This window comes from Hypomesus transpacificus, chromosome 3, assembly GCF_021917145.1.
Source record: "Hypomesus transpacificus isolate Combined female chromosome 3, fHypTra1, whole genome shotgun sequence".
NCBI lineage: Eukaryota > Metazoa > Chordata > Actinopteri > Osmeriformes > Osmeridae > Hypomesus > Hypomesus transpacificus.
In genome coordinates, this window is record NC_061062.1 from 5,722,126 (window position 1) to 5,748,050 (window position 25,925).

The 25,925-nt window shown below is 46.9% G+C and overlaps 1 protein-coding gene across 2 annotated transcripts; it reads left to right on the forward strand.

Annotated features, from left to right (window-relative positions):
* Positions 1–182: 182 nt before the first annotated feature.
* nin (ninein (GSK3B interacting protein)) lies at positions 183–25,626 on the forward strand. Of its 2 annotated transcripts, XM_047046083.1 has the most exons (27): positions 183–448; positions 3,602–3,811; positions 4,959–5,052; positions 6,923–7,092; positions 10,384–10,429; positions 10,777–10,952; positions 11,491–11,637; positions 11,949–12,116; positions 12,276–12,412; positions 12,605–12,745; positions 13,142–13,316; positions 13,546–13,656; positions 13,847–13,936; positions 14,092–14,230; positions 14,717–14,838; positions 14,947–16,070; positions 19,325–19,423; positions 19,509–19,578; positions 19,729–19,914; positions 20,013–20,129; positions 20,486–20,590; positions 20,690–20,836; positions 20,941–21,120; positions 21,432–21,686; positions 21,879–21,989; positions 24,298–24,411; positions 24,550–25,626. In XM_047046083.1, the coding sequence occupies exons 2-27, from the start codon at positions 3,623–3,625 to the stop codon at positions 24,763–24,765; spliced, it is 4,629 nt and encodes a 1,542-aa protein (XP_046902039.1). In that variant the 5' UTR covers positions 183–448; positions 3,602–3,622; the 3' UTR covers positions 24,766–25,626. The 2 variants fall into 2 exon arrangements, with proteins under 2 accessions (XP_046902039.1, XP_046902048.1); XM_047046092.1 differs by lacking the exons at positions 24,298–24,411; positions 24,550–25,626 and adding an exon at positions 22,735–24,078.
* Positions 25,627–25,925: the final 299 nt, after the last annotated feature.

A 25,925-nucleotide genomic window follows, 5' to 3' on the forward strand; every position in this document is an offset into this window, starting at 1 on the left:
AGGCAATGTCATGCCACAGGTTGTTCAATTATGTAGCACTATTGGCAACTTTTTACTTCACATCTACTCAAACTTGGATTGATAGAGGGATGGAGAAGGCGGGGGCCGTAGGGTGTGTAGGACATGCTTTCACTCGTACCGCCCCTTCCTCTATCGAGAGCTTTTCAAAATCCGCTACAAGATGATGCAGCTGAGACGAACGCACACAAAGCGGTTTGATATCAAGCTTACTTGCACACTGTCTGACAAAAGTATTCGGAGTTGTGGGCATCCTACGGTCCGGCGAGCACAACAAGAGATCAACCATAAAACTACCGTGCAGTTATTTAAATCTGGAAAACAATCTAGATCTTTATCACGGTAAAAATGTTGTAGCCTAAAACTTTTAGTTCCCGAGCCGTCAACACAATTCGGCCAACAGGAAGGCATCCTTACAAGCCAAAAAAAGGTAGGCTACGTTAGTGTTTTTTAAACGATTCTTAATGTACGCCTAGCAAATATCCATGCAATAAATGTTGCTTTTATGTAATTTACTGATTAAACATAAACGGACTTCCTTCAACAAGTTGCAGCTGCAATCTGAAACATCAGCTTTTGTAGCTTTTTTTTGTTCACTTGGTAAACGACTTGGGTCATAATTGCTTAAAAGGGACGACCTGATTTGACCGTTGTGTATGCCACTGTGTACTATTTGTGAATGGTTTTGTATTGCATTCTGATATTGCATGGATACAGCAGGGAAATAATGTAGGATATAGGCTACCGGTACATTTTTGAGTAAATATTTGAGGTTGTGCTTGTTGTCATAAATATTACCCTGGCAACAATGTAAATATGAAGTGATGCTCTTAAAGTTGACCGTGTGAGTGTAAAGCTCTGACTTTTTCTTGTCCATGTTCGAGAAGAAAACAAAAAATGATGAATAAACCTTGGTGTTAGACAAAAAAGGGCCTGTGGATTCTGAGCAGCATCACCGGATAGGCCTATATTCGCACAATAGACAGCTGCCCAGTGGTGACTGGGAGATCTCATAGTGCAGCAGGTGTCAGGATTAACCTCTGTGTTTCCACTCCCGTGGCCTGGTACGGCTGATTGTTCCAAAGACAGCTGTCCATCTGAGACACGACTGAGATTCAGTATCGGTGAATATAGCAGACATTCCCACCATTATTAAAATATAGGCTAGTGTCAGTTAGAAATGTAGATGACAGTTCTCTTGACTTCACAGTATATCTAGTCCCTATAAAATAAAATAATAACTGCAGTATGAGTTACTAAACTCGTGGCAGTTTAGGGTAACAGTGACTAACGATCAGTTTCTATTTTTAGGGGTTGGTCTTTCTCAGTTTCGATATGTTAGTGTCAAATGTTATGTTTATCGATCATCTCAGACACAAGCATGTCTCCCTTAAATTTGATCAACTACTGAGATTGCAAAAGTAGAATGTGTTTAGTTTTTTCTTTCTCTCTGGACACCCCCATTGTCTGTGTTGAATGGGGCACCCCTAGTCTGAGTGGAGGGGGACACCTGCCTAATGCAGACCAGACCCCCACTTGCTGCCGTCACTGACGGAGCAGCTGGAAAATAATGGGGTGACCATGTCACTACACACACCAAGCCAGGGCTCACGGTGTGTGTGTACGGTGATGAAAGTGTTTGTCTAACGGAGTGACTAAATTCAGTTGAGTTCTGGATTATCAATCTGCAGATTGGGAGAACACCATACCACTGATAATAAATGACAACACAACACCAGGCTTAGGTCTCAATGATGTCTCTCAGCTCTGAAGGCTGGAGGACCATCTTTTATAGGGTACAAGAAAGTAAACAGTCAGGCAGTCGGTGTTCCAACAGTCACGGAGGAAGAGATTCACAGCCTCCCAGCCCATGACCACTCTCAGGGCAGAGAGAGAGAGATCATAGGTGGACCTCTCCCCGTCGTCATCATCACAAGGAAGGGACGTTTACCCAGTACTTTCTCCAGACCCTGAACATCTATTCAACCTGACACAAAGACACGATCTACTCTTATCAATAGCAAACTCGCATGAAAACATACTAACTTGTAACCTATGACTAGTTCTATTGATTAGTGAATAATGTAAGTACACAGGAAATCCCCATTTCCTCCACAGCGGTCAGGGAGAATTTAATTGTGTGACCTGCCTCAGTGCGGAGTTTGCTTGGTCACGTCTGAAAGTGTGCTTCGTCAGACCCAGCATTAGTAGAATCAAACATCCCGTTGCCCTGTGTGTGTGACGTAATGTAAGAAGTCGACCACTTGTGGTTGAGAACAGTGTGACGGACCAGGAAGTGAAATCCCTCATGGAATGGAGCACTTTGTTGAGTTGACTATTTCCCCTCGTGTGTGATGCTGCCTGCCTCCGCTCAGCTTAGTCAGGGTGTCTCAGGTTGCGTCCTGGGCTGTGCCGATGCGTTATGTCATCGCTCGCCTATCCAGTCATCGTTCCCTGAAAAGGCTCCAGGTTCACCTTCCCCAGAAGACGGGCCTAAAGAGATCAGTCAGCTGTGCATTAAAGAACCTACTGCTCTTCAGGGCTAATTCAGATTAAGTTAGTATCTCCATCTTCCTACAGAGGGGACTAGGACTAGACAAGGACTACTACATTTCACATCCCTAGCAGATAATCTGACCTCTGCTTACTAACTTTAAAACTCCCGAGCCAACAATGTCGTTTTCCAGTTGACACCATTATCATTGTCTTCCAATTCCAGCCACAACCTCTCCATGCTGGGTCCCCAAACAATGTCCTCGTCCCTGTAATGGAGGTTGTCAGGAGCTATTAGTGTTAGCCTTTGGTGCTGTAATTAACCACAGACTGGGTGCCCCACTCCAGTGCTCTTTCCTCAAATAGTTCCTCTCCGCTCTCCTCTGATATAGACTCTGAACCTTTGTTGTCGTTTATTCTTGAATTTATATTAATGGTTACTCCAGAACACTATGGTTCAGAATCAGCTGTTTTAATGACACATTTTCTGTCATATTTTTTGTCAACAACTTCTCTCTAACTGTGCCTTTTTAGTAGTTTTGGTGAACTTCCGTCCTCCCTCCGAAAAATATTCTGCCATAAAATCAACTGGGAATTCACTGCATTTTGTCGATGTATAAACCAACATGAAAATAGGTGTAAAACAAGTCAGTTAAGGAACATAAACTCGAGGTCATCAATTAAGGTCATGTTGCTCTTGTTGCATGCTTTGCATGTTTCTCGTTCATGGCTTGTTCCTAGTCCTTAGTGCCAAGCCGGGAGTCTGTAGGAGTCAGGGCCAGGACTGTGGGTCTGTCTACCTGATTGCCTAATCATTCATTAAGACTAAGCAGATTAGCAAAAGCCCTCCCTGCACCGCATATGACGCCAGGCCAGTGTGGCTCTAGATCAAACGGCCAGCGACCGTCACCTATGAGGGTGTTCCTGGGATCGGATACTATTGACATGGATGTTCCCACCCTGATAGTAAGTCCTGTCTCGCTCCCTGGTCACAGGAGCTGAATGGGAGGCGTCTTTGCTCTCTGCTAGGCGTGCATGTAAACAGTCTCTTGTCAGGTTTATTCATCGTTGTGTGTGTGTGTGTGTTCAGGGCAGGGTGCTGTCCTGTGGGATGGATGACAGCCAGCAGGACCAGTATGAGGAGCGTCTGAAGGAAGTGTTTGAGAGTTTCGATGGCAGCGGAGCAGGCTCCCTGTGCCCGGAGGAGCTGTCCGACCTGTGCCAAGCGCTCCACCTGGAGGAGGCCACCCCCGCGCTGCTCCACGTGCTGCTGCAGGGCCAGAATGACCTCACAGGAAGGGTGAGTACTGGCCAACACGCCTGCTCATCCTGGGGACATCATCCAGGGCTCAGGCCGTGGGGATCACGTCTGAATATGGGGACTCTGTTTAGAATCTGAGCTCTACAAATATAGACTAGGTCTCCAACACGGAGGATACACTGGTGATGCTATGCTTCAAAACCACCCTGGAGCGAAAGCACTTATAACCACACTGAGGCTAATTGTGTTTTAAAACATGAGGTACACAGCGATGAGGAAAAAATATATACTTTTTTTAGATAGCTCAACAGGTAGCCTACTTTATTCATGCCTTAGGGGATATTGTCATCCAAACTATGCCATCCAATATGCTTGGATGGCAATATCCCCAGTCCAGGTCCTTTGTGGCTCCAGGTTTGGGGTGCTTTGTTAGCCGTCTTGCTGTAGTGCAAAATAGTGCCCCATCAACCCTTATCCTAGGTGTCTGTCGTCAGGACAACCAAACTAATCACCATTCAGGAGTGCATCAGCTAGAGGGTACTTGAGGTGGAAACAAGCCCTCCCATTGGAGGGTACGAACCGAGGAACGTCTAGAAGCTAGATCTACATTTGGTACATGCTCCAGTTTCACAAATTGTTACTCGTGGCAACCTGTTTGAAGGTTTGCTGTCTGTGTGTGTTAGCCTGGATGGACGTGTTCCCGTCTGGTCTGTTTTGTATGTATGTTGAGAGATTTAGGCAAGGGTGGGGGGTGTTGGGGGTGGAGTCAGGGGTCTTCTTGCCCAGCCACATCACCCAACAATGAGGATGGGAAAAAAGGAAACCCCCACCTAAGCAGGCAGACGCCTGACTCCTAACACAAAGAGAATCTCCATACCCATTAGTTGTAGGGTGGGCAGCTGTTTCTTGGTGAGGAGTGTGACCTCTTCTCCCCCCCCCCCTCCATCTAGACATGTCATTCAAGGACTCTCAACCTCCTCCCTCCATCCACCCAACCTCGGGGGGAGACTGAATCTATTCTCAGGAATTTCATGAGCAATATTTTATCTCAACAGTGGAATAATACTGTCCGGTAGAACCCTCATTCCTCCCATACCAAACATATTTAGTGATATAGAATTTCACTCGTCTGCTCAGAATCCTCCCTTGAAAAGAAGAGGAGAATAATAATGTTTTTGTTCTGCAGATTGTTTTTAACCAGTTCAAGGATGCACTGATCCAGGTTCTGTCGTCCACTATCGCAGCCCCTCCACCCAGTCAGGAACCCGGCACTACTCATGGTAAGGAATCATTAGTCCTTTAGAACAAATCACCTCAATCGTCTAGAATGAATCCCTTCCTTCTAGACTGAATCCCTTCCATCTATAAAGCTGCAAGGTTACATTTACATTTAGTCATTAGCAGACGCTTTTATCCAGAGCGACTTACAGTAAGTACAGGGACATGTTCCCTGAGGCAAGAAGGGTGAAGTGCCTTGCCCAAGGACATTTCATTTGGCATGGCCGGGAATCGAACCAACAACCTTCTGATTAATAGCCCGACTCCCTAACCGCTCAGCCATCTGACCCCCGTAAAGGGTTCCGTTAAGAACTGTTTCATTTGAATGACAGACATGAAACTGGCAAATGTCAAGTGTGTCCTGTTGGATGTTTCTCTTCTGAGATGGTCCACGGTGACTTACTGAATCCTCACCTTGTCTGACTCAGCAGTTAATCTTAGCATGCAGCATGAAGGCAAACAGGGCTAAGCGTGGGCTATGAATAGCCAGTGGACTGACATCTGTTTGCATGGTCATGGCTGGGCTTTCAGCATTGTTGTTATTTTAAAAACTGACTACTAAAGTAAAAAAAATATATATAAACTTTATTTCGAACACTTACTAAGTCCATAGATTACAAAACAACATACAAACATAATACGTGACAAACATATATTTGTGTTGATATATTTTAGATGGTGGGCATTTTATTACTGTACTGCTGTGCCTCTTTTGTTAAAGCGTTATGTCAAGTGGAGTTCCATAGATGACAGTTATAAGTGTCCTGCTTAGGCTAGAGAACAAGGTGATGTAACGAAAAGCCTTCCTTGATTTGGATGCTTCCACTCTCACTCCAGCCAGGTGAGAAGTGGTCACCTGGCGTAGGCTTCTAACCCAAGCCAAGCTGTGTGTGTGTGTGTGTGTGTGTGTGTGTGTGTGTGTGAGAACTTGAGACTTAGCATCCAGTGTTTCCCACACATAGACTAATTTGTGGCGGTGCGCCACAGAATCAACACCGGCCGCCACACATTGCGTTTCGTAAACATTTTTTTTTATCGCTATTTAGGTAAAAACACGCAGCGTATTCGTTCAGCTGCATTTCCTTTCCCTGCTCTCCCTCCGTCTCTTTCACGCACGCGTCTTTCTCACATACACACACAGTCACTACGTCAGCACACGTTAGCAACGATGCATACGCCGTTCTAGTGAGACCGACAGCTACATCAGCGAGCCTTCAGCATTAGTGCCGTAGCTAAAGGTCTAGGAAAGTTGAGGCTACTTTTCGCTAGGTACCGACGGACATGTCTTAATCGAAGGTTCCCCTTCGTTGTTTTGGTGAGAAGTTTCAAGAGCTAGCTACTTACCCGGCGTCATGGAGCCGACCAGTTAAATAGTTATTTAGCACCCTGTATGCAGCGTCGCTACCTGCATATGCAGAAATTATTTGTTTGTTGTTGTTGATTGATTTAGTGAATTATTTCGACCCCCCCCCCGGTCTGACATGAAACAACACCCCCCCCCCCCCCCCCCCCCCCCGCCACATATAGCTTTCTAATCTGTGGGAAACACTGGCATCAAAAAGAGAGTTTGAGTTAAGACTTTCTAAAGCGGGATGCCATCATTGTGCCAGAGGGTTAGCAGAGTCAAAATTTAGCACTTAGTTATGGCACCCAACATCCAGTCTCATTTAGTTCAGTTTTTGTTGTTTACACAGTTAATACGTCACAGTTGGGAGCTAAAACACATACATTTTAGTTTGCTTTCTACATTTAATATCTAACGAATATATCTGACGAAGGCAGAACCTTCACAACTGTTGAGCCCCACTTTCATAGCCAGCTCTCATCCTCAGATCCTCATCTCTTCTTCTACATCCTCTTCTTCTTCTGCAGATTCCCCCGAGGTCCATCCTAAGTTTGTGAGGGGCAGCAAACGCTATGGCCGCCGTTCCACCCCGGAGTTCATTGAGTCCGTGACCGAATTCTCAGAGGTCGTCAGCGCTGATGCCACAGAGGAGCAGGGAGCGGAGGAGAACGACGACACCGTCCCCAGGAAACGAGAGGTAACTGTCCGTCTGATGAACCAGACCGGAGGGCTTCACAGTTGTTTGAAAAAACGAGTGCTTCCACTCTACAAAGTTCTGGCCTCAGCCCTTGTTCACATTTGTTCCTCACAGAGAACAGGAACTTAATTTGTTGACTTCAGCGCTGCACCGTTCAACGTATTGTTCCCTAAATCGCCTCCTCATATGGTATCGACTAACTCAGGGATCTTCAACCCTGGTGTTAAGGCCCTGCATGTTTTAGATCTTTCCCTGCTCCAACACACCTGATTCAAACGAATTGGTCCTTATCGGGCTTTTGCAGAGCTTCATTTGAATCAGATGTGTTGGAGCAGGGAAACATCAAAATCATACAGGACAGTGGGGCCTGAGGACCAGGGTTAATGCATTCTGGCTAAACAGCACGGCTGCAACAGCAGCGCAGTGCTCGTTCCAGGTTCCTCTTCCTGCCTGGCCCGTCCTCGCTTGCTCTGTGTGTTTCCTTCCCAGGCTGCCTCTGCAAGGTGTTATTCTTAGCTAATCAGCTTAGCTCTGGGCAGGGCCTCAAAACAAGTGCAGACACTCCAGCTCTGCTCTCTTCTCGTTGCGTAATCTCACAGGGCAGACGCTCTGTATAAATACCAGCCCTGCAGAGGTGTGTCAGCTACACTCGTATTGGACGTTTTCTTGTGCATTGTGGGTATAGCTCAGAGTGTTTAAAATGTTGGACAAGAAGTGGCAGGTTAAAATGTCCACCTTGACATTGCTTTGGATAAAAGCATGCAAAGTGAATGCATCACAATATTATTCATTTCGCAGTTGTTTGTATCGCAACATACAAAGTGTGCACATGGAAAGTACAGCAAAAAATTAAGGATCAGAAGTGCAGCGTTCTAACAGTATTTTGGTGTTTAGACTCAAGGAATGGTCTGTATTTACCAGGCACATTGCAAAATAACCACATCCCCACGACCAGGTCCAGTTCATAATGAACAATAACTACAGTGTGGTTCTGTGGCACATCGACCATAGTGGAGGATATTACGCGGGTTCTGCAACTCTTGTGTGGGTAGAACCAGCAGCAAGTGGCTTGTTCGTTTTCACCAACGTTTGCTTCAGAAGCGTCAGCATATTTTATGAGCCATCTGTGATTGGTTTACTTCTTGATGCATGTCACGAGGTGCTGGGGTGGCAAGGACCATGTACCAGTGAACTTTGCCCCCTGGCACAAATGTGTGTTGTGGTGGTCAAGGGAACCGCAGTGTGTTGGCGTCCACTTGGTCATGTCCAGGCAGGCCTTCCGGTGAGGAGCGTAGCAGGATGTAGGAAAGACCCTGGTTGTCAAAACACAACCCTCTATGCCTTTCACGGTAGAGTTAGTGCAGCTTGAAATATGGCTGGCTGTGTGTTGATATTGGTATTATATCACAACAGATTTTTCTGCAGTGTGTTTACTATACTGATTACATTTAGTCTAGAGCATGTGCCAAATGCTTGTCGTCGTGTCGCTGCGGCGCGGCTTCCAGCTTCTTTGGCCGTCTGCGGTTTGCCGGCACTGACGGGTGCGGAACAGCTCCCTGTCAGCACACATGGAGGAGAGCTCCTTCAGACTCCTCTGCCTGAGCTAGAGGGATGTGGAGGTACATTTTACATTTAGTCATTTAGCAGACGCTCTTATCCAGAGCGACTTACAGCAAGTACAGGGACATTCTCCCCGAGGCAAGTAGGGTGAAGTGCCATGCCCGAGGACACAGCGTCATGTGCACCGGCCAGAAATCGACCTGGCAACCTTCAGATTACTAGCCCGATGCTCTAACCGCTCAGCAACCTGACTGCCTTAAAATCATAATAAAAATCATAATAAATATTGCCCTCATAATTTTTCTAGCAAGGGTTCCACATGAATACTCTGTACCCCACGTGCAATCTTAACCTTTTCATTTGTTTTCAACCTGCAACGTTCCTCATTCTCAATAGCTGTACCTGTGATTTACTAGCATCACAGAGAGTTCCAGGGAGCCTGCTGTCCGTTGGCCCAGTGGACAGCAGCTTGATGCCTCTAGGACAGACTAATCCTCTGCCTGGTTCTGTTGTGGAAAGTGCCTTGATTTAAGCTGCTTGGCTAGGTTCACCTCGGGGTCGACACTCTGACCCACACAAGTTGGGATTCCGCCCCCTGAGTCACTGTGACCGAGTCCTCTACAAAACGACGTCTGGCCGGTGATGTTTGTGAGGTATTAGATTCATTTTGGGACAACAATGATGGACTAAGTGTGTGCAGGAGGCAGCAGGAGGATGGGCCCCGCGCTGCGTCTGTGGGCGTGGGCTGGTATTGTGTGCGGCCCTTGCTCTGTCCCAGTTGTGAGCACATGCTGGAGAGACACAGCCGTGGAGCGTGTCCTGCTCGGGGCTAATCTGGCTGGTCCTGAACAATGTCCTGACTGGGGCCCAGCAGATGGGGATGGGTCGAGGGGCTTGACAGGGGAGGCTGGAGGCGTGGGGGTTGGGGTGGGTGGGGAGTAGCAGGGCGGATGGGAGGGGGGTAGGGGGTAGGAGTTGACAGAGGAACAATGCCCCCCCCCCCCACCACCACCATCACTCTCTCTCAGATGCCAGTGCACCCTGGGATGGAACTCTCCGGTAGAGGCCCATCTGGTCTCCATTCCTTCACTGAGTTGCCCTCTTAAACAATAGGCGGCCATTCTGGGCCACATTACAATAGACAACCCCCCCCCCTCCCCATAGGCCCCTCCCCTTCTCATACTTCCAGACAGGCCAAACTAGTATAGCTACTAAAAAAAAAAAAAAATTTACATTTCAGTAATCATGACTTAATCGTATCAAGGTATATACTACATTTACACATAGGGAACGTTACATTGTGTTTAGTGTTAAGATTTAGTTTTAATGGTTGAATGTTCTAGATTGTCCATTAATTAGACTCTATGTTTTGGCTTTTCATTGTTGCTGTAGGACAGATAAATCCACACACTTCTCTCGGTTTCTCACCTTTTTCACTTCTGTGTGCCCTGTTCTGGGACCCGTGCCTTCACAATGGCTCTCTTGTCCTCTTTGTCTGGTATCCCACAACCCCCTCGGTCCACCCCCCCCCCCATCCTCCCAACCAACCTTGGTTTAGAGAAAAATGTGGTCTTGTAAAACCAGCTGATTAGCACAGGAGGAAATGGGCCATCTACAGGTCCCCATGATCAGAGCGGTGTCCATCTCTTCTAGCCGTTTTCATTGCTCAATCAAAATCAGTCAAATGTTTTGACTTGCTGTCAGTAACATGCGTCCGATATTTCTCCACAGCGCTGGAACGCCAATGAGTCGAATGCAGAGGAATATGAAGCAGAAGGTGAGGATAGATCGAAACGTGCTCAGATGGAATCATTCTATCAGCTACAATTGACTTTATCCACATCTATCCATAGGCTAAAAGGTTTTCTAAACTCATCTTAGTCCTGAAATAGGAAACCCTTTCAGACTGTATGGATGTATAAATTACAAGGGGTATGAATTACTTGAACTAAATCAATTTATAATGTTATAATCTATGCCGTTAAACCACAAATTAGATAGGCACAGTCCTTGGTAAATTACAGCTCCTGTATCTGCATAATAAAGCATATTCAGACAAGAATCTAGAGTGCACATATCATATGTGGTCAAATCATCTGGGTCCCGTCTGCGTGCTGTGACCAGGTCAGCTGCAGCTGTGGAACCCTGATGAGCCAGGCACCCCCCGGGGCTCGGCAGCACCCCTGTCCCAGCGCCTGGAGGACAGGCTGAGGGAGGCCTGCCAGGGCCTGGCCCTACCCTGGGATGCAGCCGCCAGCCTGCCTGAGCTGCTGGCGCTCTGCGAGCACCTGGGCCTGGAGGTGAGGACGAGCCAGCGGAACCTGGGTGATGGGGAGGACCATACCAGGGATAGGGGGAGGACCATACCAGGGATAGGGGGAGTATCATACCAGGGATAGGGGGAGGACCATACCAGGGATAGGGGGAGTATCATACCAGGGATAGGGGGAGGACCATACCAGGGATAGGGGGAGGACCATACCAGGGATAGGGGGAGGACCAAACCAGGGATAGGGGGAGGGAAAGGAGGAGGAGTTAGGAACCATTTGATGAAGTTTGGCTTCCCCATATTACAACGTATTTATTTAGCGAACACTTTTATCCCCCAAATATACAAATGTTGCATCTGTACAGTAAGTACATCAGATAATTAAGGGCCAGAAGTGCACAATTCAAACTATATTTCAGTGGTTGGTGCCTGACATTGCAACAACAACAGGAACTCAACTCCGTAATTTGCATACAGAGTGGGTTTTGTTTGTTGTAGTGACAAAGTCGGTACTAGATGTAGCCGGTGAGGGTGCCGTGTTCTGATTGAAGAGGTTGGTTTGTTTGCAGGTGACTGAGGATGTGGTCCAGAGTCTGACAGGAGATGGAGTGATGAGTGTCCAGGAGTTTGTGTCCAGGGTTGTGAATTCCAGCAAACCCCCCACGCCGTCTGCCTCCACGCCTTACAGACAGCTGAAGAGACACCACTCCACTCAGGTAACCCTCCACTTCTCTAAAGAAACTCTTTAAACGGGAACAGGAGCTCCTCAAAAATCTTTTTACATTTTTTTATCAACAGTTTCATTTGAGTTCATTTGTAGTAAAAAAAAAAAGATGTACAGGTGCATTCTTGTTACTCTCAACTGTTAACTAGCAGATTAACCTAAAGCCTAGTCTTACTTTCGATGAAAATACATCTTCAATCTATGATGACTAAACAGTAGTTCTTACAAACGATATATATAGTAAATCTATGTCATTCATACATATTTGACACATTCTAACGTCAAACTCGTGTGTCCCTCCAGCCGTTTGACGAGGCCGGACGAAGGATGGCCGCACCCTCGGCCATGAGCAGCACCATCGGCACGCGGCTCTTCTCCACCCTGGACGACGGGACGGGCTACACGACCGTGGACAACGTCTTGGATGCCTGGATGGAAGAGGGCATCGAGAACAGCCCTGAGATCCTACAGGTGACACCTCTCCCACTGACCCTCTGTCTTAACCTGGGCCTCTTTGGTGGTTTCGAGGCGACTGTATTGTACGTCCGTGTGGCTGAGATGACTGTGCCCGTGTCTGTTGGAGATGACCTGATCTCTGCTTGTGTGTGTGTGTTTGTGTTTGTCATGCAGGCCTTGGATTTTGACCTGGAGGGAAAACTGAGCCTCCGTGAGCTTACTGTTGCACTAGAGAACGAACTCCTCATCACCAAGAATGGGATTCACCAAGCGGCTCTCGCTAGCTTCAAAGCTGAAATCAGGCATCTTCTGTAAGTGTATAGACTATGTATATGGTACATTCAGATATATCTAAAGACGTAGATGGAGAGATATGAGTAGATAAATACATAAAGAGAGACATAGATAGAAATGGACGTGGCATTTTTTGGGAATCCGCATTAGCTTTAATACACATCTCCAGTTTTAATGGACTTAATCCGTGTAATTGGCGTGTTGCTCAGGGAACGCGTGGACCGTGAGCTCAGGGAGAAGGAGAAGATCCGTTCTGACCTGGAGAAAGCAGAGAAGCTCAAAACCCAGCTGGCCACTGAGGTGGACGAGCATCACTCTGCCATCGAGCGCATGAATGACCTAAATATCAGGTAACAAACTCCCCCCCTCTCTTTCCCTCATTCACTGTCTTTACTGTATCTCCAATATCTCTCGCTCTGACGATGAGTCTCTTAATATCAGTTCAGAAAAAGCTCTATTGATATGAAATACAAATATTGCCAGAGCAACAATACAATTAGAACAATATCAATGATAGTAATAAAGAGAGAAGGAAGAATGTTTTGAAATAGAGAAAAATTAAACAATCCAAATAAATTAAATGTTGTGTGTGTGTAGTGAAAGCTGTGTAATGAAGTGTGCGTGCGTGCGTGTAGTGAAGGCTGTGTAATGAAGGCTGTGTGTGTGTAGTGAAGGCTGTGTGTTTGTGTGTGTAATGAAGGCTGTGTGTGTGTGCATGTAATGAAGGCTCCCCCGTGTGTTTGCAGGAAGCTGGAGCAGGACCACAGGGAGAGGCTGGCGGCGGTGCGGTCCGAGTTGCTCAGGGAGATGGCTCAGGTGCAGCAGCAGGCGGGCCAGCAGCGCGAGGAGCTGGAGATCCAGATGGAGAAGATCAGGGAGGACGAGACCTTCCTGAGGGACCACCTCTCCATCACTGTCAAGGTGACACCAACATGGCGAGACGCTACGGCTCGTTGGGTTTCTGAATATTGGTCATAATAGTCATGTTTATTTAGCTGATGCTTTTAGTTCATGCAGTGTGTAGGAGGATTTGAACCTGCAATCTCTTGATCTGCAGTGAAATGCTCTACAACAAAGCTATGCCCATGCTGTAGGTAGTGATTGAATGTGTAGGATGTTCGGTGGGGTGATGGTGGGCTGTGTCTCTCAGGAGAACAGACGTCTTGAGATGGAGCTACTGGACAACACTGAGAAACTGGTGGAGGCGGAAAACCAGGTCAGCAAACTTCAGAAGAACCTGGACAACATTCTCAAGGAAAAGGTAGAGTAAAAAAGCTCCAACAGAGAAAGCACCATTTTTTGTTGCACATCAAATCAAATGTGTTTGTATAGCCCTTTTTACACGCAAGCATGTCACAGAGGGCTTCACATACGCCCATAGAACTGACCCTCAACATCACATACATTTTTTGTTGTCAACTTCTGATTATCTCTTGGTGTTTTTTCTGTAGTTTGGAGACTTGGATCCTGGCAGTGCAGAATTCTTCCTGCAGGAGGAGCGACTCCGACAGTTACGCAGCGGTTATGAGGAGCAGTGCAGGGTAGGACACACACACCGTGGTCTTAGGAAACTGACATTGGCCTTGAGATTGTTTGCTAGTTCCAGCTAACTTCTGTCCTCCTGAGGACGTTTGTTTCTTGCAGTTCCACTTTAGTCTGGCTTTTTTGGAGGATGAGTCTCGTTGTTGTTTTGCAGGAGCTACAAGATCGCATCGATGAACTGCAGGCCCAACTCCAGGAGTTCCACAGCCTGGGCCGAGCCCCCCAGCTCTGCTCCAAGTCCTCCCTGCTGGACGAGTTGGAAAGCAAGAGCCCTGGCATGGAGTCAGACCCAGGTAACACCTCCAACACAGATGCCAGAGATTCATACTTCTACATTTTATTCATTTAGGTGACACTTTTATTCAATATATTTTTATTTTATATTATATTATATAATTGTATACAAATATACTGCAAATAGGAAGTACAGCAGAAAATCAAGGATCAGCAGTGCATGGTTCTACCAGTACTTCAGTGTTCAGAGTCTAGGAACAGTATGTATTTACTGACCAAAATGTACATTCCAAATAAACTACAACTCAGCTACCAGTTGTGGGGAACATAAAAAATACTTGATCATGGTAGCTGATTAATGTATGGGGAACTCAAATTATATTCTACCATGCAATAGTAACATCTCAATTCCTCCACTACAGTCTTACAATAACGTCTCGATTACAGTAATACATGTACGCCATTGGGAACAGCTAGCTAAGAAACACGAGGGACTTATCATTGTTGTTATAATGCTCATGATTGCGGTTTGATTGGTTGTCCAGGTATTGGCTCGGAGGAGGGCCAGCCTTTCAACATGAGTCTGGAGGCTGAGATGATGTTAGAGCAGCTAAAGGAGCAGCACCTTCAGGAAATTGAAAATCTACGCACTCAACTTGAAAGCAAGGCACGTCCGCTTTCTAGTGTTTCAACGTGCTTCCTGAACACCTTCTCAAAAATATTCATTCATCCATCCCGCTGCGCTCATTTGTTAAAACCTCATCCTTTTTTGCAGATCATTGAATTTGAACAAAACGTGGAGGTGCAGAAGGCGGCCCACGAGGAACACAGAGAGGCCATTTCTCTCCAGTACCAAGAGGAGATCCAGGCCCTGAGGGAGGAGATGTCCAGCATCCAGAACCGAGCCCAGGAGCTCCAGAACCAGCTAGAGCAGGCAGAGCAGGAGCGGGCCAGCCTGGAGCTGAGGCAGGCTGGGGAGAGGGAGGAACTGGCCGACCAGCAGGATGAGGAGGTCGGTACCCTCAGACAGGAGCTACTGCAGGCCCACACCCATGTCGCAGACCTGGAGGACCAGCTGAAGGCCTTGGAGGACCAGCATGCTGAGACGGAGCTGGGAATGGAGGCGGAGAAGGAAGAGCTGAGGAGGCTTAATGCGCTGGAGCTCCACAGGCTGGAAGAAGAGCATGAGCAGCTGGTCGAGGCCAGGCTGGAGGAGGAGAGGAAGCAGATGCAGGAGGAGAGAACCGAGGTCGAAAAGCAACTGTTAGAGGAGTGGAAACGGGAGAGCGAGGTTTTACGGCAGAGCCATGAAGAAACCATGAGGGCCAGAGTAGAGGAGCTGAGCGTTATGTTCCAAGCAGAGCGCGAGGAGCTGGAGATGAGCCTGACGGAGGAGTGGGAGAGGAAGAGAGCCCAGCTGGACGAGCAGAGTAACGAGTCCCTGCAGGCGGTGCTGGAGGAGGAGATGCTGCGACTGGTCCGAGAACACGAGGAGCGGGAGAGCAGGCTCCGAGCGCAGTGGGACTCGGAGAGAGCCCAGCTTCGGGACGACCAGGAGGCGTCTCTCCTCGCCAGGCTGGCGGAAGAACGGGAGAAGCTCCAGCAGCAGCACGAGCAGAGGGAGGAGAAGCTGGTGGAGGATTGGAAGAGGGAGAGGATGCAGCTGGAGGGGGACTACGAGGGGATGATCCTGGAAAGGGTGAACGAGGAGAAGGAGAAACTCGAGGCGGAGAAGGAGGAGCTGGAGAAGCGGCTGGTGAGGCTGATGGAGGAGGAGAAGACCCGCCTGGAAGAGAGCCAAAGGGAGGCTGTGCAGGAACTGTGCACCAGGCACAAGGACGAGAGGGAGCAGCTTAGCAGCCTACTGGACAAGCTCCGAGACGACATCAGTGAAGAGAGGTAAGATTTGTCTTTAAGGGCTGGGGTTGGTATTTTGGGATGTAATCACGTCCAAGATGAATGATCTGTCCATGCAACAGGTGAGAGTGAGACTTTTGTATGTTTGAAATGTGGGCACTTTGGGGCATAACTGTCATTGATTAACCATGTGCAGGAAAGAACTGGAGAGCCACTTTTCCCAACGAATCAAGGAGGTTGAGAATCGGTTCTCAGGTGACCAGGACGCAGTTTCAGAGCAATTCCAGACTGACGTAGCTAACCTGGAGCAGCACTATCACAATGAACTGAAGGCCCTGTCAGATAGGCACGCTGAGCAGAAATTCAAATGGGAGCTGGAGGTGGAGAAGGCCATACAAGAGGCTGAGGAGCAGAGAAGCATGCTGCAGGAGTCCATGAAGAAAGAGCGGGAGTTCCTCCACCAGGAGTGGGAAAAGGAGCAAGAACAGCTGCAGAGCGCTCACAAGGCGGAAATAGACGAGCTGATGGAAAAGAACCTGGAGCTCCAGAGAGACCTGGAGAGTTCCGTTAGCTCAGCTCAGACTAAAGAGATTGAGCTGAGTAGAAAGCTGAATGAACTTCACAACAGACTGGAGGAGAACCTTGAGACCAAAGATGAGCTTCTAGCTCAGTCTGAGAATAGGGCGCAAGAAATTGAACTTCTGCTGAACCAGGCAATTGAGGATTTTAAGCAGGAGAAGGCTGAACTTCAAAGCTGCCTGTCTGAACTTGAGGCCAAGTACACAGAGGCGCTTTTGTTGTCTGAGAAGCATCTTGAGGAAAGGAGTGAGCTAATGTCAAACTGTGATGAGCTTAAGGCCAGGGTAGATGAGCTAGACGGGCTACTTAAACATTCAACAGTGGACTTTGACCTTGAGAGACAGGAGTTGCAGGATAATATCTCTGATCTTGAAGTTAGGCTTCAGGAAAAACTTACCTCCTGTGAGATACAAGAAAATGAGAAAGTTGAGCTCATTTCAGAAAGGGATCAGCTCAGTATCAGAATTCAGAAGATCCAGGCAGAGCTCGATAAACTTCTGGAATCCGCAAATAGGAATGGAAAAGTGGGAGGCTCAAATGAAGACTCCCCCGAAGGGGAAGAACTTCCAGACGGATCACTGGATACCTGTCCCTATGAAGAACAGGAGCCATGTTCACAACAAACTGAAACTAAAGAGGTTGTCGATAATGAAACACCTGTGGAGCATGGCGATGAGGTAGAGATCCTTACGGAATCCCCTCCTGACATGGAGTCTTGTGATCCGGATGTGACCGTTGCTTCAGAGGACCTCCCAATCCCTGTGGAGGAGTCTGCCATCTTTGACGAACAAGCACAGGATGACGATTTAGAGATGATAACCGAGTCCCCTGACGAATGTTCTGAGAACATCCTTACCTCTTATGAGGTGGTGGACAAAGAATTTCCTGAAGTTGCCGACCAAGAGGAGACAAAGGCTGTCGGGGATATTGAACCAAATAATGCTGAGGAAGAGGTGGTTGATGAACCTTCTGAGGACGTGGAGGTTTGTCCCGAAAACGTAACTGCCAGTGTTGAGGCGTGCGACGATGTCAGTCCCGTTCCAGAAGATGGACACGTCTCCATGGAGGATCACAGTCCAGCTGAAGAAGAGATTGAGGAAGACTCTTGTCCTAAGAATGTGGTTATAGCTGATGATATCCCCAAATCCTCAGTTGAAGAGGAGAATCCTGAATACGGTGTTGATGAAGGCCAAGATAAAGGTTCCTCAGAGATGCCGTGCCATGGTAAAGTGGAGCACTGTTCTCCGGAGGGCCCTGAAAACAATGACTTAGTTGAAGTTGATTGTGGTGAAGATGGCCTGTGTGAATCATATACTGTGGAGGCAGTACCACAAGATACCCAAGATGAGAAGAATGAGAGCCTGTCACTGTGTTTGGAGGGGTGGCAGTGTCAGGAGTCTGTGGTGGAAACCACATACCCAGAGGAAATCGAGGACCCTGACTATGGTGCTAAACAGGAATGCATCCCAGAAGGCTCTCACAGTCCCGAGCAGGAGCTGGTTACCGAGCAACCGCAGGAGTACGGGGAGGAAGCGGATGAGCAGGATGGCCGTATCTACAATGGTGCGGATCAAGAGGGTCGATCTGAAAATCTGGCCTCCATCGCTGAGCTCCAGTTCCAGTATAGCATTGCAACAGAGGAGAACCTTGTCCTACAGCATAAAGTTGCCCTGCTTCAGGAGAAGACGGACACTCTTGAAAGTCTCTTGGTGGACAGCACTGAGAAGATAGCGGCAGGCAGGCTGGCATTTGAGGAAAACTGCAGCCTGAAAGACAAAATGCTGATGTTGATGGAGGAGGCGGAGGACATGGTAACTAAGTCGGAGGAGTTGACAGACCTCCAGATCAGATACGAGGAGTGCATTTGTGAAAACGCCAAGCTAGGGGAACAGAACTGTAAGCTGGAGAAAAGGATTTTGGGCCTCGAGAATAAAATGCACATCATCCAAGACTTCCAGGATCAGCAGGTGGCGCTGGTGGATGAAATCACCAGGATGAGGGAGGAGAACTGCAAGCTGATGGCGCTGGTCAGTGAGTTGGAGAGGCAGGACGAGCTCCTCCTGACCATCCAGCAGGAAGCAGACACTGCAGAGGAAGCCCCGGAGGAGACCTTCCTGGACCTCAACTCCCAGCTTGAGGCCAAGATCCAGGCCGTGTCTGACCTGGAGGACTGCTGTTCGGAGTTTGAGAAGCAGAATGGCAAACTCCGCAAGGCCCTCACCGACCTACAGGACAAGTCTCTGATGATACACGAGAGGATGAAGGCCCATAGGTAACTCGGAGGAGACGTAGGATCCCACCCCTCTGTGCCGTCCTCCCTGCAGTCGTGCTTGGCTTCCTAACCTTGTAGCACCAGAAGTAGCTGTGTGTCCACTGTGGCTCGGAGATGCCGTAACTTGCATGTAAAGCAACAGATTTCTAGCCTTGGTGTCTGTGCTGCCATCCACCCCTGTACCCATAGATAACCCTTGTGAGACAAAGTAGCTGGCGCTGTCAATGTGAGAAATGTATGGTTGTCTGATTGTTTGTGGAGTAGAGAGCCTTTGCCTTCGATGAACATTGCTTCAACCGTATGAACTTTATCACATTTACAGAAGTCATAACAGAGCATACTGAAATTCTGAGTAAGTTAGTTGTTTTGCTGTGAAAGAAGCTTGTGTTGGTAGATTCTAGTTTGACTTGACATTTTCTGCATTTTTCCTTTGTGGGTTGTGTAGGAGTGAGGCCAGCCGTCTGGCAGAGGAGAACCTTGTGCTCAGACACAAGATTTCCGCATTGAAGGAGGAGGACCTAAGGGAAAGCCAGGAAGAGATGCTGTAAGCAGCACAATCATTTATAAAATGAGATTTCTTCTAATTTTTATACTGCATTGACACATGTCCCAAACTTATTTTGGCTTAGCTTGAAACTGGAGCACTTCAGGAAGGAAAAGACTGTAGCTCAGAAGTTGGCTGACAACTACAAGAGACAGGTAAGATAGATGTGCTCAGCTCAGTTAATCAAATGTTTTTTTTTTTTTTCAAACTGAACACCCAATATCGGTTTCAAGGCCAAACCACTGGCTTTAAAATCCTTACAGTGTAGTGATAACCTGTGCAAATGCTCCAATCCTCCCCTTCAGATCTCAGAACTGCGCCTCAGAAGCCAACAGCTGGAGGATGAAAACGGTTTCCTGGCTCAGAAGAACACGGAGAACGCCCGAGGCGTGGAAGAGCTTGGCCAGCAGCTTGAAGCACTTCTCAGACAGAAGGAGAAGAAGGAGGCCGTCAAGGAGCAGCACAACTTGTCTACTGAGGAGAGGACCAAGGTGAGGCATCTGGGAAGTTTAAAAAAAACGGTCTCCGGTAGGCCTTTTAAATGTTGTGGTTGATGACGTGTAGCTAATTAGTGGTTGTTCTGTGTTAGATGGCAGTTTGTGTGTCTGCCTTGGAGGTAGAGTTGACCAAGGCTCTGGAAGGTTCTGCTCTGCTGGAGGAGGGCAAGGCCCAGCTCTCCCAGCAACTTTCATCCCTTAGAGAGAAGGTGAGATGTGGGCTTAGAACTACAACACAGGCCTTCCAGGTTTGAACATTAAAAAAATAAATAAAAAGAAGACATCCAGTGCATAAAAAGATTCTATGAATAATTTCTTGTTTAGTGTAATTATTTAGCAGATGCTTTTATCCAAAGTGTCGAATCAAGGATCAGAATTAATAACAATATTTGAGCTTTTAGAGCCAAGGAACGGTCCGTATTTCAACCAGGCACAGTGCAACAATAACATCATCTCGACTACAATATTATAGAACTCTGAACCGTGTGCGTGAATTCTGCTGGTAGTGCAGAGGTACTGTGTCATTTTTGCGTAAATCTAACATCTCAGTCTGTGTGCATCTCAGGTGGAGCCTTTGGAGAGTCAGCTGTCACAGCTGTTGCAAGAGCGCCAGTCAGCGGACAAGCAGACCCAAAGTCTGCGGTCTCAGCTGGCCAAGGCTCAAGAGCGGGTAAGGCGTTTGAACAACTTTTCAGCGAATGTTGTTATTTGGTGTTTTCAGAATTCTCAATGAAGTAGTAAGTTACTCAACTGCAAGGTACCCTCGTAGTTCCAGGCACTGGATGAAACTCTCCAGGCTGTCAACCTCCAAAGTGCCCGCCTCAAGTCAGACCTCCGTGTCAGCCAGCAGGAGAAAGATGCCCTCAAACAGGAAGTGATTTCACTGCATAAACAGCTGCAGAACGCCAACGACAAAGTAAGACGTTAATATGTTTTTCCCAAGCCTTTTCGATAGAAAAGTTCCAATCTGTCTGGGGTCTCTCAACTTGGACTTCTTCATCCTGCTCCGCCTGACCTCAGAACCAGGTTCTGGAGATTGTTCTGCACTCCAGTGGGTTCCAGAGCCAGCACAAGAAGCTGTACCGGGACGAGCTGGCACGGCTGGTGGAGCAGGAGCAGGAGTTGGTGAGGAAGGAGAACGACAGGCTTCAGATGGAGGTCCACAACACCAAGGGGGATCTCCTGCTCTCCAGGGAAAAGGTTATTTTCAGTTGTTCCTGACTGTATTTTCGTTTCATTTGGGGGTTTAAAATCTTTTGACCTGATCATAGCCTAATTAAATGTTTTACTACATTCAGTGTGTGATATTGGATTCATTTATTTGTAGTATATTGTAAAACAGAACCTCAATCACAACAGACCAGCCATCAATAAATAACGTTAAAATGGGGAATAGAAGTACCATAAACCATGGCAACTAATCTGTGACATAACATGCTCGTCTACTGCTGGGAGTAAACACGCCCTGTAAATAACTTTCAATTTCACCCGACTCGTGTCTTCTATCTCAGATCCGCCAGCTGGAGGCCCAGGCTCTGTCCCTGAAGCAGCAGAAGCAGCAGGGCCAGTCCAGCCTGGCCCGGGCCCTGGAGCAGGACAAGGTGTCCCTGAGGCGGGAGCTGGAGAGCCTGCAGAAGGAGCTGGTGGCGGTGAGGAGCAGGAGCTGCGAGGAGGGTGCCGAGGTGCCCAGGGAGCTGGAGATGCTTCGCCAGGAGAACGAGGGGCTGAAGACCCAGATGTCCCGTCTACACTCCCAGCTCATAGAGGTGACTGATCTGTTGTGGGCCTCTGATCAATCATCCCCCTTTCCCTTGATGCTTTTCCTGTTTGTCATGTTTGTAATACCGTCCTTCCTCACCCTCTCTGTCTCGCTTTTCTCTCTTCCTCTGTCCTCACCCTCTTTCCTCCTCCTCTTTCCTCCTCCTCTCTCCTAACCCCGTCTCCTCCCGTGTCTCCAGACACTGCAGGCCCAGCTTGGTGGACTGCTCCCGCCTTCCCCTCGCCGGTTGCCGGGGGAACGGAGAGGGCCTCATCGTGGCGAGGATCCTAACCACCCGGAGAACATGCCGGTAAGAGGGCAGCGCAATCATCTAATCGTACACATCGTCTTACACCTCCTTTCCATCTCTCTTCTGCACTCTGACTCTTGAGTGCAGTTGGCTCACAGGCCTAAACTCACTGCACTCACTTTGCTGAGGAGAATCAACACTTCCCTTCTCAAATCATTTGAAGCATTTGTCACAAAATCTCCTTTGTCATTTCCATCCTCACAATTCTTGATTTGGCCCCGGATTTGGGGCTCTCACAACCTGGTTTCATCACTCTGTTCCCAGCTCATGTCCTCTGTGTGTAGAGTGTGTGTACTTTCTGGGTCCGGTGTTTAGACTGTGGTTTCTGTGTGCTGTGCTCTCGTGATCCGGAGCTCACTGTCATGAGGCTTGTCATTCTCCACATTGGTGTTCTGGTTGTGGTGCTGTGTGTTCTCCGTGTTTGTCTTATCACGAGGAAGAACCGCCCTCTTCTTGCTAGAGAGAAATAGTCTAAAACCTCTCTAGAAACGGCTCAGTCACCTAGAATGGGCTCAATCTAAAACCCACACTTGCAGTAGTAGTTGACTGTTCTGGCTGAAGTGTGAAGCTACAATACACTCATTTTACTAAATTGACAGGATCCAGTTTTGACGTTTATTATTCAGCTGGAACTGTCGTTTTCACCGGGGTATTTGAACCCCCCGACGCCCGTGAGCCACGTTAAGGGGCTCCAGGGTTAGAGGAGGGTTGAGCCCTGGTGAAGAGTACTCCCTTCTCTCTGCAGGAGGCCATGCCAGAGCAGCGTTCCGCTCACGCTGACAGCTACAGGAGGATCGGAGGATTGTGACCCCCCGTTTCTCACCCCACAGTCCCCTCCTCTAACCCCGTCCCCCATACAGCACGCGTCTCCACCGCCGAGTCGGCTCGGAGGGTCTCGGGAGTACGTCCTCCCTCTGTCAAACCTCACGGGAGCAGAAGGGACGTCTATGTACGACGTGTCGAATCTGCTCAGTGGAATTGTATCGTCCAACCACTAGGTGGCAGGAGATGTGAACTTCTGTTATCGTCATCCCAAAGGGATATGAGTACCTTCAGGTCCACACTGTATGAGGGATTTGAGTGAATTGTGAAAAAGTTACGAATACTGATTACAGGGAATGTTTGTGATATAATGCTTTGGACAACAAAATGTAATTTCTTAGCACTGATCATGCGTACCCTTGTACATTGGTCCACATGCTGAAGAGAGAAGGACGATGAAATGTAACAAGATGGGACAATACTGTTTTTACTCCTATTTATAACACTGGACCTGAAATATCCTCCGCTAGCGAGTTTTAGAATGATTGTTAATGTTTTTGTCTGAATTTCAATGCTGTCCTGTCATTGTTGGATCAAATGTATTTGTTTCATACCAGCAATGTGGTTTGTTGTGTGGAATCTGTCCAATTTGCACTGTTGGCATACAATAGGATGTGTGCCACTTTTGTTATGTCAATATACCTCTTGAGGCCCTTAAGTCAACCAAAGTATTTATCTTGTTGGAGTCTTCCTGTGTAGACAGGGTAATGTGTTATGGATGTGTGCAACACTTTGCTATAATGCAATAGATTTAGCTGCATCATGTGCTTTAGACCATTTCATTTTTAATGAAGATCTGTTAGGTTAAGATGTATTCAACAGTATTTCCCACTATCTTCTATATAGCTGTTGGTAATTATCTGAGCAGTTAGGACACCTACAACAAATTCTTGGAAGTAGTGTCAGTTTACTTTGTTTTGTGTTAGTGAGGGTTAGAAAGGTTAGTGTGGGTTTACTGTAGAGCACTAATAATTAGCCAGCCAGCCTCATATCTTTAGATGTGTTGCTTTAAATTGCACGGTGTGCCGTTTGTTTGTTTTCATTATTTTGTTAGAACTGTCTGACGCCAATTTATTTATACACTTAAATTATGATTTATGTATGATTTGTTTGTAGCCATTTATTTAAGTTTCTTAATCATTGACTATTACAGTTTTATACTAAATTATTTATATTTATTTATTAGCAGCATTTGGATGTCATCTGTTTTGCTAGAATATATTTTAATGAAAACCCCATATCAAATAAAGCATCTTGTTAAACTTGAGTTCGGTGCTTTATTGCCTTGATTATATCCATGTGGACACACAGATCTATTTAATATTGTATTTGTACCATTTAACTAATGCCAGGTGAGAGTGTGTGGTGTTTCCTGAGAGACTCTGCCCTTCAAGTAGGGAAAAGGAGCACTGCTATTTTTTACATTTACAATTGTGATATTTTTCCTTTCCCTTTCAATAAAAGTGGCCTGTTTGTGTTTCCCCAGGATGAGAGGGAGAGCATGATGATAAGGATGGAGGAGCGCATGAGGGAGATCGAGCTGTCGCTGCACAACGTCAAACTGCTGCTGAAGGAGAAGGTGTATCAGCTAAAGGAACAGGTATGCAGACCTGTCTACGTTACTGGGCTCATCTTCTGGGTGACAAAAATTGGCTCTGAAAATAATCAAGCATTTCTGTACCTTTACTCTTTGACTGATATCAAAGTTGTAATGGCTGGTCTACTTTTGCCTGTTCAGCTGCACAGGAATGGCAAATCTGACGTGTTAATTAAGGACCTGTACGTGGAGAATGCCAAGCTGCTGAAAGCTCTGGAGATGACAGAACAGCACCAGAAAATAACTGATAAAAAAAACTACCTGCTGGAAGAGAAGATCTCCAGCCTCAACAAGATAGTCAGGGACTTGAATCCAGCCTCGCTGACCCCAGTTCCCTTTCACTTTACCTGCTCCTAGCTTCCCCCTTCCTCCCCACTTTCCCATGTTATCCATTGTTGTCATGCTTCAGACTCACGGATGAACAACTGCTAACCCACTGCCAGTCAAGTATACAATACTTTATTTATTTACGAAAAAGCAAGAATGCAGTTTAGTTTATGAAGGGAAGGACTGAAAAGGTGCCGGAAGCTTTATACAAACAGGGTGAATGACCAAATATTGTCAGTACTTTTTTTGATTACATGCGTTGTTTTTAGCTATTTATGTAAAAAGTTATTTTGTCCATGTGAATAGATGGGTACATTTGATTTTAGTCATTTTTTGTTTACCATAAAACACACTATTTAGATTTACAGGGTTATTGAAAAATAACTAAATAAAAAAGCTACTATGAATATCTGGCAGGACTAGGGAATGTGTTTATTAATGGCCATTTTTTATTTAAACAACCCTTCGTTAACTTCTTTACAATGCAGGGTTTGGAGGTCATGTGATCACCCAAGGTGGATGACAGTTGGGGTGTTGGATAATGGTATCTGACCCCCCACGTTTTAATGTTTTTTTCACATAAACATGAAGATTAATGCAAACAAAAGAATGATCTGTATTAGAATGGGATTCAATTATGTCCAACCGAATGCTTGACATTGAAGTGCACTTTACTCCAAAGTGTCGGTTTGTTTTCTTCAAGACCTTGCTTGTTGTATTATCCGACAATAAACGTTATTGTAATATTTACATGTATTACCATCGTCGGGTAGAATGAGATGTTTCTCGTCTGAAATGTAGCCTAAATGAAGGACATCGGTAGCCTGACGTTGTCATACTCATAATTCTAGTCAGAATATGAGTCTGAGAACTCTCCGTTGGGCTTTGACTACAGGGCTGTTTCAAACGAGGCTGGAAAACAAATGCCTCTTCGCTCAATTGGATAGATCTACAACCAATCAGAGCAACAGAGTATGTGACGTATGTTAAGCACCGCATAGTTGTTGTCAACAGAACTAAACTACAAGCAGACTTGAAGTATGCTTGAAGAATGAATACAAACGATTTTTGCCGGTGTTGTAAAATTAATTTAAGGGTAGGGAGAGTACTTGTTCACGCGGTCAACCTTTTTGAGCGAAACAATAAAGGGCAATGCATATACGAAGTTCTCCGTTTAGGATTACAACTCC